This window comes from Notolepis coatsorum (assembly GCF_963971535.1).
Source record: "Notolepis coatsorum genome assembly, chromosome: 18".
NCBI lineage: Eukaryota > Metazoa > Chordata > Actinopteri > Aulopiformes > Paralepididae > Notolepis > Notolepis coatsorum.
The window spans coordinates 57,297,166-57,311,550 of record NC_140182.1 but is presented as its reverse complement, the minus strand read 5'-3'; the positions used below and the strand labels follow the sequence as shown (position 1 = coordinate 57,311,550).

Genomic DNA, 14,385 nt, shown 5'->3' with positions numbered 1-14,385 from the left:
TGTGCTTTATTTGCTGTTACAGCAGAACACGGTGTATAACTAAGTCACAACCAATCCCCTCTGCTCCATGTCCCCCCTCTGTTCGTACAGTATGTTATTTCTCAGGTTTTGAATACCTCAGCGACGAAAGATCCGACCAATCTGACTTATTTTTCCCAGGATGTGGTCACGGTCGGCCTGGAGTCATGCGGTAACACACAGGTCTCTGAACGCAGCCCAGCCAGAGCGGAGGGTTGCATGGAGTGCTGCTATCGCTTCTTATCGCACCAAGTCTTATTGTGCCCGACAAGCCATTACACGGTTCATTTTCAATGCATACTGGCTGCCGATACACTGTGGAAGGAGGGGGGGGGGGGGGGGGGGGGGTGCGGCAGATTGCCCCTCCATTAAGGGAAGCAAAGCTACCGTCAGTGAACGGCACTGATACATTCGAGTTAGCCTGGATTACACTAAGATTACCGTGCAATACCCCAAGTACTAATTGACTAGTCAGGCTCCTATGGTAACTAATACGGTGCATTTGTTCTCACCCCGTACAGAACATCAGGCGTTCCCATTGCCTCTTGAAATTGGAAACAAGCCATTAGTCATGATTGGATGTAAGCACCACTCCCCATAGGCCTCTCTCTCTCTCCCCCTTGAGAACATGTGTTTCCCATTGCTGTCTGGGTTTCTCCATACTGGCCACTCCTGGCTTTTCCAGTATCTCATTTGACTCTTTCGCCTCCACGGCTCCCCTTATATCCACGTTACTGTCTGTATCCTGATCATAGCACCTGCAGCACATGGTGCCCCAGCATTGCAAAAAAATGCAGAAGAAGAAAGGCAGCCATTTTGAAGGAAAGCAGTAGCTTAGCTGAAGTTGACAAGTTTATTAAAATTATTTTAAATGTTTATTAGCAACGCCAAGCGTTCAAACCGTAGCAGGCGTCTGTCTGTCCGAAACCCTCGTGCAACTGTGAGTACCTTTGACATTTCTCTGCGACACTTGTACGAGGAACGTTTTGTTGCCGACCAGCGTGACAGACTTAATTGTGAGATTTTTCAATGGTCGTAGAAGGGACTGTTGATTCACAGAGAGCGTTTAGCTCGTCCAACGATGTGGATTTACAGTCCCGAAAGGGGCTACCACGCACTCTTTGAAAGACACTGTATATTGACAATCCACATTTATACAATATAGGCCTATGTCCCTCATGTTGTGTTGGCACCACTGACCGTTGTTAGCGGGTCAAGTCAAGTCAAGTCAAGAGTTTTAATTGTCACAGCATACAAGTATACAATGAAATGCGGGTGGTCTTGCCCGCAACGATGTGCAATACAGTGGTACAACATATAATAGAATCCAATAAAAAAACAACATTGTGCAATAAACAGGTAACAGGTAACATGGTGTGACATCTCGGTATCTGTACATAGTTATTTACAGAGCATATAGGACATGCTAGGTAGCTTTGGTAGTGCAAAGCTACCTATGTTGACCCGGGGTCTAACTCAGTCCTGACCACTAAAAAGAAAGGAGTATCACTCAATATAGTTAATACTACATCCTAACTAACATTATATGCATTCAAAACCATATAATCCCATTGTAATTTGATTTTATGGCCCCCGAGACACATCATGTCCCTTATTTTTAAGATGAAAATGAGGTTGTTCAATCATAATATACTAAATGTGAAACCCATAGATAATAATGTGTTCTGACTATAATAGAACAATATTAGAATATAACTTCTGAAAAAAAGTTTAGTATATTTATTATTATTTTATTTATTTATATTTAGTATTTTTATAGTATAGTTTTACCTTGCCGGGTCAAGAATGACCCTAACACCACAGTCGTACCTTTTTTTCTGCAGATACATTTCAAAATGGTGAAACATAGTTTTGCTGTGCATATATGAGTTGTGGAGGATACCATAAAGCCTGGTTCTAATAAAATCAACTACATGGTAGTTATTACATATTATAACCTTGAAACGGGTCGCTGGAGACCCTAACACCACATCAGGGATATATATACAAATGTTTGAATATATCATTCTGCATATATTCCTGTTTCCATACCTGTATACATACCTGTATAATAATTATACATTATATACCTACTCTTACTAGTTACCACTGGCCAGTATGGCTTACTACCATAGTGTATTTATACCTGTATCACTGTACATAATAACATACATCAAGCTTTGTTATATATAACAAATAATTAGATTTGAATCACTTGTACATTGTATATTGTTAATACACTTTAGTGTTACCTTGCACTCTGGTTAGATGCCAATTTATTTTCATTGTACTGTATTTACTAATCTAATCTGATGTGCTTTCTCTTTTTGTTTTTTAACCGGACCCGGAGGCCCAGCCTACAAGAGCAAATGTCCCTTATTGACTGACTGACCCACCATTGTTGAAACGTGCGTCGTGTCGTGTGCCGGGTTTCCGGCTAAACTAGGACTGGTCTAGTTTTTAAACATATAATATATAAACAAAATATATTGTACTGCAGATTGTTAACGCTTGTTAATTTCATAGTCACTCACTGGCGTGTGTCACTGGCGAGAGACACCCATGTCATGTGTGATGTTGGTGAAGCCTCAGCCTGGACGCGCATGTCATGTGTGATGTTGGTGAAGCCTCAGCCTGGACGCGCATGTCATGTGTGATATGTTGGTGAAGCCTCAGCCTGAACGCGCATGCCATGTGTGATGTTGGTGAAGCCTCAGCCTGGACGCGCATGTCATGTGTGATGTTGGTGAAGCCTCAGCCTGGACACGCATGTCATGTGTGATGTTGGTGAAGCCTCAGCCTGGACGCGCATGTCATGTGTGATGTTGGTGAAGCCTCAGCCTGGACGCGCATGCTCCTAAGATAGACCGTATACACATACTAACTAAGCTAAGCTTGCACATATTGGTGATCGCCAGATATAAGGGCAGTTAAAATAGAACACTGCATATTTATGATCTTTTTGAGAACTTGTACAATGAGAAGACCACATATTATATACTACAAGACTGAAAGTTGTTTGCTTTCAGTAATTCCTTTTACAGGGGGCCAATCAAGAGAAAAATATTTTGCACAAACTAAAAAAAAGTGTAATAAATGTATTAATAAAAGATGTGTAAGCCTATTGATGGTGATTTGAGAGAACATAAGATTTCATGAAAATTACACATACCCCCCACCTCCACCTTTATATTACAAACGAATGTGATAATGCAAAGTTAAGCAATGGAATGCAATGTTCATTAATTAATTCAAACCTTTATTTATATCTCAGGAAACAAAGGCCCATCGAGCTGCATTGTATTGGGCTGACGGCAGATGTCAAATCACACTGAAACAATCTGGATGGATAGATAACACATAGGACTGAGGTAAAATATTTTTTTTTTTTTTGTGTTGAGCTGCCCCTTTAAGTCTCATAAACACTCTGATCAGTGGAAGTCTGGTGAACCTAAAAAGGCGGTTACACAGACATGCCTTGGCGAGAGCAGCGGCACTGTGATTGGTTATTCTCACAGTCAATCCCAATCATTGGCCAATTACAAGGATACAGGAATTTGTCAGCTTAGTCTTTGCTGCCTCCCACCAATACAGAATCAAGTACCTTATGCATCAGGCCTACGTATGCGGAGGTGCATCATGTTCAGAGCAGCATCCAGAGTTAGCTTTTCGATGGCCTTGTTTTCCAGGCCATGCTTTTGTGTAGGCATGACAGGCAATTAGTCATCACCCTTTTTTTAGATGACACACCTAACAAAGGGAGGTGAGCCTGAGATAAAGCTGCAGCTACGTCCACAGAGAGAAAGTTGTGACCCAACAGGAATAGTGGGAACGAGAATGCAGCGTATAAAGACAAGAGGATGACAAAGACATTCACTCACAAACGAAGCGTCTGCATGACTTCGAACATGATTTTGGAGGGTCGCTTGTTCATGAAGGGGCTGCTTATGGGGGCACTGTGTTGCTTGATACTCTCCCTTCTAGGCAGTTTCACCTTTTCTGATCTTCAGTCAAGCCCAGAGGACCATCACCACCACCATGTCAAAGCCGCCAGTGAAGATGACTTGAAGAAACTTTCGAAGGCTAAGATAGCAAAGCTAAGTCAACAAGTGCGGATCTATTGCGTCATTATGGTACAGCCGTCGGACATGGCTCATTGGGCAGCTGCTAACAACACCTGGGCCAAACATTGTGACCACGCAGTGTTCTACACCTCCGAGTCGGTCAAGGACCTCAAAGCCATAGATCTTCAGGAAAAAGATCTGTGGCTTCGGCTACGTAAGGCTCTAAAGCATGCCCACGACAACGCCGGTGACCTGCGCTGGTTCCTCGTGGCGAGGCCTTCCACGTTCTCCATCATTGAGAACCTAAAGTACCTGGTGCTGGCCAAGGATCCGCGGCAGCCCTTCTACATCGGCCACGCCATAAAGTTAGGGGAGCTGGTGTACGTGGAGTACGAGAGTGGCATCGTCCTGAGCTACGAAGCCCTGCAGAGGCTCGTGGAGGCCCTGGTGGACGAGGAGCTGTGTCTGCAGCAGTGGGGCGTCATGTGGAAGCCAAGCGAGGGGCAGCAGCTGGCCATCTGCCTGAGGAACACCGGGGTGTTTGCGGAGAACGGAGAAGATTCCGAAGGGAAGGGACTGTTCAATAGCAAGAGCGTGGCCAGCATCATGTATGACAACAGGATAAACAACCCTTCGGATGTAGTGGAGGGCTGTTGCTCTGACATGGCTGTAACGTTCAGCCAGATGTCGCCCAATCAGATGCAGTTTATGATGTATGGTGTGTACAGGCTTCGCCCTTACGGGCACGATTTTCATGACTCATTAGAGTTCCTGCCCCCTAAGGGTTCAGACAACGACTAAGACACCCACTAATTTGGCTGAATTATATTGCATTTACAGGCTGCTTCTGTGATTGTAGGCTTGTCTGTCAAGGAGGTAGTATTCTGCTTGCAAGCAGGGGTGTGGGTGTATACTTAGGGGCATTATACTTGAGTGGCCGGTTTTGTGCCTTTTGTGCTTGACATGCTCAGTGCACCTTTTGTGGATGTCGGTAAATAACTTTGTTAACAGATAATGCAGTTTTTTTTATGCATTTCATTCTGTCTGTTAATAAGCCCATAAACGGGCACTTCATCAAAAACTGATCATTTTACACACATCCAAAAACTCTAAACTGTTTTGCACACATTCATTTAGTTTAAATTAGTTATTGAGAGTAATAATAACAATAATTCATTGTATTTGTAAAGCGCTTCTCAGGAACCCGAAGTCGCTGACATTAGGTGGGGGAAACAAAGCAACAAAAGGAACATAAGACCACAGGGAAACAGGGAAAACAGCATGATACACAGAAAACATAAAGCCACAGTAACAAAGATCACAACAGGTTGGAGAGGGGGGGTTAAGGTTGGGGTAGGTTGAAGGCTAGGGAGAACAGGTGGGTTTTGAGGCGGCATTTGAAGGTGGAGAGTGTGGGAGAGTCTCTGATGGTCTGAGGGAGGGAGTTCCAGAGTCAAGGTGCAGTGTGTGAGAAGGCCCGATCACCAACGCTTTTGAGCGGGACAGTGAGGGAAGCAGTGGAAGAGGACCGGAGGGAACGGGTGGGGCGGTAAGGAAGAAGGAGATCAGTCTGGTAGGGGGGGGGCAGGCTATGGAGGGCTTTGAAGGTGAGGAGTAGTGTTTTGAAGTTGATGTGTTCCTTGATCGAGAGCCAGTGGAGAGAGTGGAGGACAGGAGTGATGTGTTCACGGGACCGGGTGTTAGTGAGGAGGCGGGCAGCTGAGTTTTGGACCATCTGCAGTTTATGGAGGGAGCCGGAGGTGATGCCAGTGAGGAGGGAGTTGCAATAGTTGAGGCGGGAGGAGATGAAGGCATGTATGAGTATGAGGGATTCAGTGGCAGGGGGGGAGAGACAGTGACGAATTTTGGCAATGTTGCGGAGGTGGAAGTATGAGGTTTTAACAATGTAAATGTTGATTTGATTTGATGTTTTTTATTTTCGTGTCTTACATACAGGTGTATGCCCAACCCATATGGGCTTACAAGACAATAAGTATATAATAATTATACTTGAAAAATTACTTGACAAATGATATATAGACCAAGATGAATGTGAATGAATGTGTTCTGAACAAAAGGATAGTTTATATGGTATATAAATATATGTTTATATGGTACAAAGTGTTGGTAAGCTTTCAAATATCAAGTAACTTTAATAACTTTCCATGCATCATTTTAATGGTCAATTCGAAAGGCAAAAATGTGTTTCTCAGTTGAAAACATTCATGATTATAACGACTTGTCAACTTTAACTCATTGACTGCCACGCTGTTTTTCCATCTTTACTCCCTGGCGCCAGCGTTATTGACCATTTTCACGATGTTTGCCGACCCATCGTATATTCTATATTATAGCTATGGAGGCAATAGTATGGCTCATTTGACAGGCACTATTTATAGTCCAACAGGGACGAACCAGTTCATTTCTACATACTTTTGTTTGTGTGCTATTCCACGCTAAACATCGCCCCGGTTTCAAAATAATCCAGTCTCGTTTTCAGATCGTGAGATATGACGTGTTATATGCATATGCGCAAATCGTTCGGGTTGCTCGTCTGAAACCTATATTATTTCCAAATCAAAGGTATATACCATATAGATGTTTCCCATCACAATGTCATCAAACGAAGCTGCGATCGTTACCAAAAGCATGTTTTAGGTTCGGTAAAATACGACGCTGTGATCAATACAAAAGCATGTTTTAGGTTAGGTAAAATAGACCTAAAATAGACCTTACCTTTGTCAGAAGGTACTCCAAAATGAATAATCCCAGTAGTTTCATCGCGATTGCCATTACTTCTGTGCATTGGGCCTGGCTATAATAGGTTTCAGGCGAGCAAATCGGCGACAGATGGCTGTGTGCTGATTCACTTTGAGGGGGAGGGGATTCCTGCAGCTGGAGGTACTGAGGCACTGAAAGACAACAGAGAGACCCAGTTCAAAAGGTAGGCGATACTGCCACCTGTCTGTATTCGATCGTCATTGCAATTATAACGTAGGCAGCGGTGCCAGGGAGACACAGACAGAAAAAAAGAAAAAAGGATCTAAACCCAAACTATCTCGGGTTTGGCGCTCAATGCTTGGATTTGAAACCCGAATGAGTTAAGATCAGGTATTATTGCCATGTGTTATTATTCCTCGAGTGCTGGCTGCAATGGAAACCACAATGTTGTCATATATTTATTTACATTTGTATTAACCCATGTGTGGTGTTCGGGTCTGTGGGACCCGTTTTCAAGGTTTACTAAAAGAGAAATAATACAATAAATTATTTTTTAAAACCTGTGACTCATTGACCTTGGCTCATTTTATGTGAAGAACATAATAAAATAACACATTTTCATTCAGTGCACACTGCACCTCCCTACACATTTATATTACATGCATGGTGTTGTGTTATGAGTTGGGTAGGTGTGTTGGACCCAGGTGCAGTGCAGAACGGATAGACGAGAGGCAGGTGTTGTTTCTCAAACAAAAGGCTTCTTTTGTATTGTTGACATTGGTGGCATACCCGCCGACAACGGAGCACAAACAAAAGTGGGAGAATGCTTCGTCTCCAAAAGAGGGAAAGTAAAGTGGAGAAATTAAGTCCCCAAAACACGTTATTGTACAAAATCATATACTAGACTAGGCAGAATTTCAGAAAATGTGCTTGTATAAAGTGCTGAAGGCATTTCGTGTTTATTTTTGGTACACAACATTTCTAGGGGTATTAAGGGGTGCTGAATCCAAATATGCTGTATACCAAGCTCAAAAATGTCAAATAAGGCCTCAAAATTGAGAAATCCAACATGGCCGCCAGCACCAGGCCCTCTCTCCACAAAAACAGGTGCTAAACCCACAGTTTGTATTCTACTGACATGAAACTTTGCACAGAACATCTGCACACATGGAGGAAGAAAGTAGGAATACAGCTGGGGTGCAACCATGAGTAACAGGGTGTTTTTGACTGTCTAACTGTAATCTTTGTATAGGCGAGGATAAAAAAAAATACATTTCTTCAGTGTTTGCAGGAATACTACAGCAATTTGGTAATAACTGTACAGTGTTGGACACCAACATTAGAATCCCCCAAGTCTTACCTTTCTTCAGGTACCAAGTTTATGCAAGTAGCTCTTATAAATCTGGATATATAAGCATTTTAATGTAAGCATGCTGTTTTAGGCGAATTTTCTAAAAATAAATGGTGGGGCTTAATGAGTTAAGTGTGACTACACAAGGTACAACAATGAATTAAATGTGCTTTTGTAAGTTTTCTTACATACATCAACAAGGACGTAGTCACACCGGAAATTCAAGAATCCATACTTGTCGCAGAACACCTTGGACATGCACAACTGAACATGTTTGTGGACAAACGTTTGTGTGAACCTCCAGATAGTGACCAGCACCTGAACCTGAAATCACCCATTCGAAAGAACAAAGCCAAGACATTTGCCTCTTTGTATGAAGTTGTGCAACTTTCCAAGAACAAGCAAAACACCATCAAAGTGGACAGGCAGATTCTACAAAGGCTCATCACAGCTTTTCAAACCACTGCTCCCCAAACCTGGAGTATATATCCATCAAGTGCCGGCCATTCTTTCTCCCGAGAGAATTAACGTTGGTCATTCTGATCGGAGTGTATATTCCACCACAAGCAAACACAGGCGACACGCTCTCCAAGCTCCACGACGAGGTAAACAAGCTCCAAGCAGCTAACGTTGACGCTGCTATTGTGGGTGTGGGTGATTTCAATAGAAATCGCGAATCTGAGAAAAGTGCTGCCAAACTTCTACCAGCATGTGACTTGTTCTACCAGAGGCGGGAATATTTTAGACCATTGCTACTCGCAATTTAAGAGTGGGTACAAATCACATGCTGCCAGTCCTTTCGGCAAGTCAGATCACAACGCCATCTTTCTTGTACCGCAGTATAAACAAAGTCTCAAGCGCATTCCTGTAGTATCGCGAGATGTGAAGCGCTGGACGGTGGCGTCGGAGGAGACGCTCCAAGCTGCACTAGAATGTACAGACTGGGGGGTGTTCCGCGATAACACAGATAATATTAATGACTACACGGAAACAGTGCTGGACTTTGTTTGTACTTTGGTAGAAGAAACAATCCCCTCTACCACAATTAGAGTTTACCCAAACCAAAAGCCCTGGGTAGACAAATCCGTCCGTGAAGCTCTGAAGGCGCGCACCTCAGCATACAACACCAGGCTTGTGACAGGCAACATGAATGACAACAAGGTGGCGAGATACAATGTTAGGAGGACAGTAATAGAAGCAAAAAGGCGCTACAGGGATCAAATTGAACTTCAATATGAACAGGCTGACTCTAGAGCTATGTGGCAGGGCCTCAGAACGATGACAGATTACAAAGGCACCTCCCTCAAACTGAACAGTGACATCCAACTGGCAAATTATCTCAATACCTTCTATGCAAGGTTTGAGGCTGGGAATAACAGCACCAGCCTACAAACCACTGCAATGGAGGGGTGGGGGCACTGCTGATGGAGACTCAGTTTTCAGGATAACAGAACATGAGGTGAGGAGGACGTTTAAGAAAGTGAATATCAGGAAGGCAGCAGGACGGGACGGTATCCCCGGCCGCATCCTAAAAGTCTGTGCCGACCAACTGTCCCCGGTATTCACTGACATATTTAACCTGTGCTTAGAACAGGCTGTCATCCCCACCTGTCTGAAGAAGTCCACCATTATCCCTGTACCCAAAAAATCCAAGCCTGCTTGCCTCAACGACTACCGCCCTGTAGCTCTCACCTCCATAGCCATGAAGTGCTTTGAGAAGTTAGTGAAGGGCTACATCTGTTCCTCCCTCCCCATCAACCTGGACCCCCTGCAATTTGCATACCGCCCCAACAGGTCCATGGAGGACGCCATAGCCCATGTGCTGCACACAGCAGCATCACACCTGGACAAGAGGCAGGGGAACTGTGAGAATGCTATTCATCGACTACAGCTCAGCATTCAATACCATAGTCCCCTCCAAACTCATAGCCAAGCTCAGGGACCTGGGCTTGAACTATGACCTCTGCCAGTGGGTCTTGGACTTCCTGACGGGCAGACCCCAGGTGGTGAGAGCAGGCAACTGCACCTCCTCATCCATCACTCTCAACATAGGGGCCCCCCAGGGCTGTGTCCTGAGTCCCCTCCTCCACTCCCTGTACACACATGACTGTGTGGCACAGCGGAACAACAACACAATCATCAAATTTGCTGACGACACAGTAGTGGTGGGCCTGATCTCTGCAAACGACGAGAGGGCCTACCTGGAAGAGGTTAGGGTCTAGCGGGATGGTGTCAAGAGAACAGCCTCTCACTGACGTCAGCAAAACAAAGGAGATGATTGTGTACTTTAGGAGGTCGGGGTCAGGGACTACAGCCCCCTCAGCATCGACGGGGCACCGGTTGAGAGAGTGAACAATTTTAAGTACCTCGGAGTCCACATATCCGAGGACTTGACATGGACCACACACATTGACAGTGTTATCAAGAAGGCACGACAACGCCTCTACTTCCTTAGGCGCTTAAGGAAGTTCAACGTGAGTCAGAAGATCCTCAAGAACTTCTACTCATGCACAATAGAGAGCATCCTGACTGGCAATATCACCTCCTGGTTTGGCAATAGCACTGCACAAGACCGCAGCAGACTACAGAGAGTGGCCCGTTCAGCCGAACGCACAATTAAAGGTGGGCTTCCCACTCTCCAAGACATTTACAACAAGCGGTGCATGGGCAAGGCTAAGAGAATAATCAAAAACTCCAGCCACTCAAACAACTGCCTCTTCGAACTGCTGCGGTCAGGCAAGCGATACCGGAGTCTCATGGCAAGCACAGAGAGACTCAGAAGGAGCTTCTATCCCCAGGCCATCAGGATGCTCAATGAATGAACAATGAACAATAAGCAAACCATCAACATACCCACAGCGCACATACACTCACTTAAATAAACAACACACTGTAGCACCCACTTTACCACTTTAGACACACTTTACACTTTATATTTATATTATTGGTAAGGAAATTGCACATCATTCTCATTCCTTATTGCACCTCACCACTACAAGGTGGCACCACAAGCTAAGCTATACCTCACCATTTTTGTACCAGCTGTACATACTGTATATATAGATACACTGAACAATTTTGTTGTTTACACTTGTTTACGTACTTGACTTCTTGACTTTCTATTTTATACTTATTATACTTATTTTATACTATCTTGTTATTATCTAGCACACTTTCAGGAGCAACACAGAAAGAAACATTTCATGCAAAGTATTCTGTATTCTGTATGACAACTAATAAAGAAACTTGAACATTCACTTATATTGATATGGTAAAATAATATTTTTATTTTATTATATTATAATCTATTCTATTCTATTCAGGAAAAGTGGCATTGGATGAATCATGCAACTGCAAGACACCTGCGACACCTGCCTGAATATGATTGATGACTGACAATAAATTACTGTACCTAAGCTACTGTACGCATATTAAGGACTATCTAATTTGCATAAATGGCATGTTGATTAAAGAAATTCAAGAGAAAAGAGTTTGATGAATAAATCCATGGCCTGGGATCATCCTGCTTTTCTTTCTTATTTGGTTGATGAGTTATGCATCAATAACGACTACCGTTTCTGCTATAAATATTTTTCAATATTAGTTTCAAGCAACATTTTCACAACTGATCTAAAATCAGGATATTATTTTAAATTCCTCATGTATGCAAACATATAAAAACACATTTCATTCATGTTTCTACCTTGTTTAGTCAAAAAGATATGCACTTAAATAGATTTCAGCCTGGCGCTGGCGGCCATGTTGGATTTCTCAATTTTGAGGCCTTATTTGAAATTTTTTTGCTTGGTATACAGCAGATTTGGATTCATCACCCTTTAATACCCCTAGAAATGTTGTGTACCAAAAATAAACACGAAATGCCTTCAGGGTTATGATTTTCTGAAAATTGACCCTGTCTATACTGAGCTATATAGCAAAAATGGGAAAAGCAAAGGGGAGAAAAACGCTGTCTCCAAAACATAGTACTACACAACATACGTCGGGCGAGGGTGCTACATAAGCACACAAAACAATGTACACATTTGAAAAAGCAAGGCACGGCAAAAACTATACATGACAAACTAATTTATCTTCCATGGCAGGAGCGATAAATGTTAGTCACAACGGTGTACTCACGGTTAGGTTCAGTGATCGACTGACGATCTGAATAGTAACCAGCAAGAACATATAAAGCCAACTTAACTATACACACCAGGTACCAATGAATGTGTTACAGGTACCAGGATATGGCACCTGATAGCAGAGATATGTTTAACCTATGATTCATAGGCTATGAAACAGGTTGTAGTTAGTCATTGAACAAAGGAAGGTGCAGACATGGTGTTACTGGTTCTGAGTCCTCCCCGGTTGTGTATTTCAACAACATTTATTTATTCATGAGAATATTCAATCAATCATCATCATAACATGATGATTGACAGTAGTTCAATCATTTACATTACTTTTAAATTTTTAATACATTCAATTATAGTTTCATTCTTGTCATTACTTCAAAAGCATATTCATCATTGCAACACACATTCTACCCGTTTAGGATACCCTGGTTCACTTCAATAGCATTTTCCTTTCAAATGTAGTTATCCAGCATTATATACTGTACATTGTAATTAATTATGTCTTTATACATATTGGCCATCTTAAGTATAAGCACATGAAAAGGAAGCATTCTCCTGTTAACCTCTGTCTAGGCATATTGGAAGAGAACATCGTATGTCTTCTTTTAACAACACTGTCATTCTAATTGTCTGTCAAACAATTCCTTACATCATCAATAGCTGTTACCTTTATCATCATTAGTTTATCATCAGTCATATCCACTATTCTCTAGTGTACAGGAATACCTCAACACCTCGGTGTCACTCATATTTGTGTTCCAGCTCAAGTTCGGTTGAACCTCAAATGTGCAACGAAAGTGCATTTATATATATATATATATATATATGTATCTGGCCGATCTCAGCCTTACTAGGAATTAGCTAAACCGTGACCATGGTGTAACTCAAGGGAATAGATTTATATTTACATTTAACGGAGAGCGGGATAGAGAGAGAGAGAGAGAGAGAGAGAGAGAGAGAGAGAGAGAGAGAGAGAGAGAGAGAGAGAGAGAGAGAGAGAGAGAGAGAGAGAGAGAGAGAGGGAGAGGGAGAGAGAGAGAGAGAGAGAGAGAGAGAAGAGAGAGAGAGCATTTGGGACAGCTCCGGTGTTGAGCTAAAGTAATTTCCCTCTAACCGTCTTTAACACTTGTACACTTGTACACTTGTACACAATATCTACATTTACTAAACAGCAAGTCAACCCAACCAAACAGTATGTATTTCAAAACATAAACCATTATAATCCCCTTGGAGATACTTAACTCCGACACATTAGTGATTAAATGGGCAATTGTATTTCAACACTCTATTTCAATGTACCAAGAGACACGGCACCATCAATAGACGGTCAACTTCTAAACCACGTTACTTGTCGTCTTAAACTTCTTAAACTTGACTCAAACATCGACAACAGTCACCTCATTGGGCCCTCGACATTGCATGTATCCTTGTTAACCTTTATGTGTGTTTTGTAATATATTACCCACCTATGAAACAGGTTGTAGTTAGTCATTGAACAAAGGAAGGCGCAGACATGGTGTTACTGGTTCTGAGTCCTCCCCGGTTGTGAGGCTCAGCTCGCCTCGTGTGCCCGTAAGCAGCAAAGTACGGTTCCCTAGAAGGCGAAGCCACTAAACACTAAACCTGTAGTCATGCAGGTCGCACAGCCGGCGACCTGCATGACTACACCGATACAGTGACGTCATACATCCACTTCTGTGAACAACTATGCATCCCATCAAAAACGGTCAAGTTCTACAACAACAATAAACTCTGGTTCACCAAAGAAATCCAACAACTAAGAAAAGAGAAAAACACTGCCTACATAACAGGAATAAAAGAACACTATGTGACTGCAAAATACAAATTAAGGGCTGCAATAAGAAAAGCAAAATCCAACTACGCCGCCAAACTAGAACAACAAATCACAACCAATGATACAAGAACCATCTGGAAAAAACTCCAGGGCCATCATTCATCAACGTGTGCGTAGAATATGTTCTATTTCCACATGTAAGCACAGAATGTAGAATGAGTGTACGCACGGAAATATTGGGATTCATCAACCGTGCGTACACAGGTCCTATGCTCCCCCATGTTGATGAATACCACTTTG

The 14,385-nt window shown here is 42.8% G+C and overlaps 1 protein-coding gene across 1 annotated transcript; it reads left to right on the top strand.

Moving 5' to 3' along the window:
* Nucleotides 1-3,905: 3,905 nt before the first annotated feature.
* On the top strand, nt 3,906-5,393 carry LOC311245502 (C1GALT1-specific chaperone 1-like). The gene has a single exon (XM_084335364.1). It carries the CDS (start codon nt 3,915-3,917, stop codon nt 4,881-4,883), a length of 969 nt encoding a protein of 322 aa, XP_084191490.1. The 5' UTR covers nt 3,906-3,914; the 3' UTR covers nt 4,884-5,393.
* The last annotated feature ends 8,992 nt before the right edge of the window (nt 5,394-14,385 follow it).

What these genes read in the sequence shown, in the direction of transcription:
- LOC311245502 (XM_084335364.1), top strand. Translation starts at nt 3,915, where the DNA reads ATGACTTCGAACATGATTTTGGAGGGTCGCTTGTTCATGAAGGGGCTG.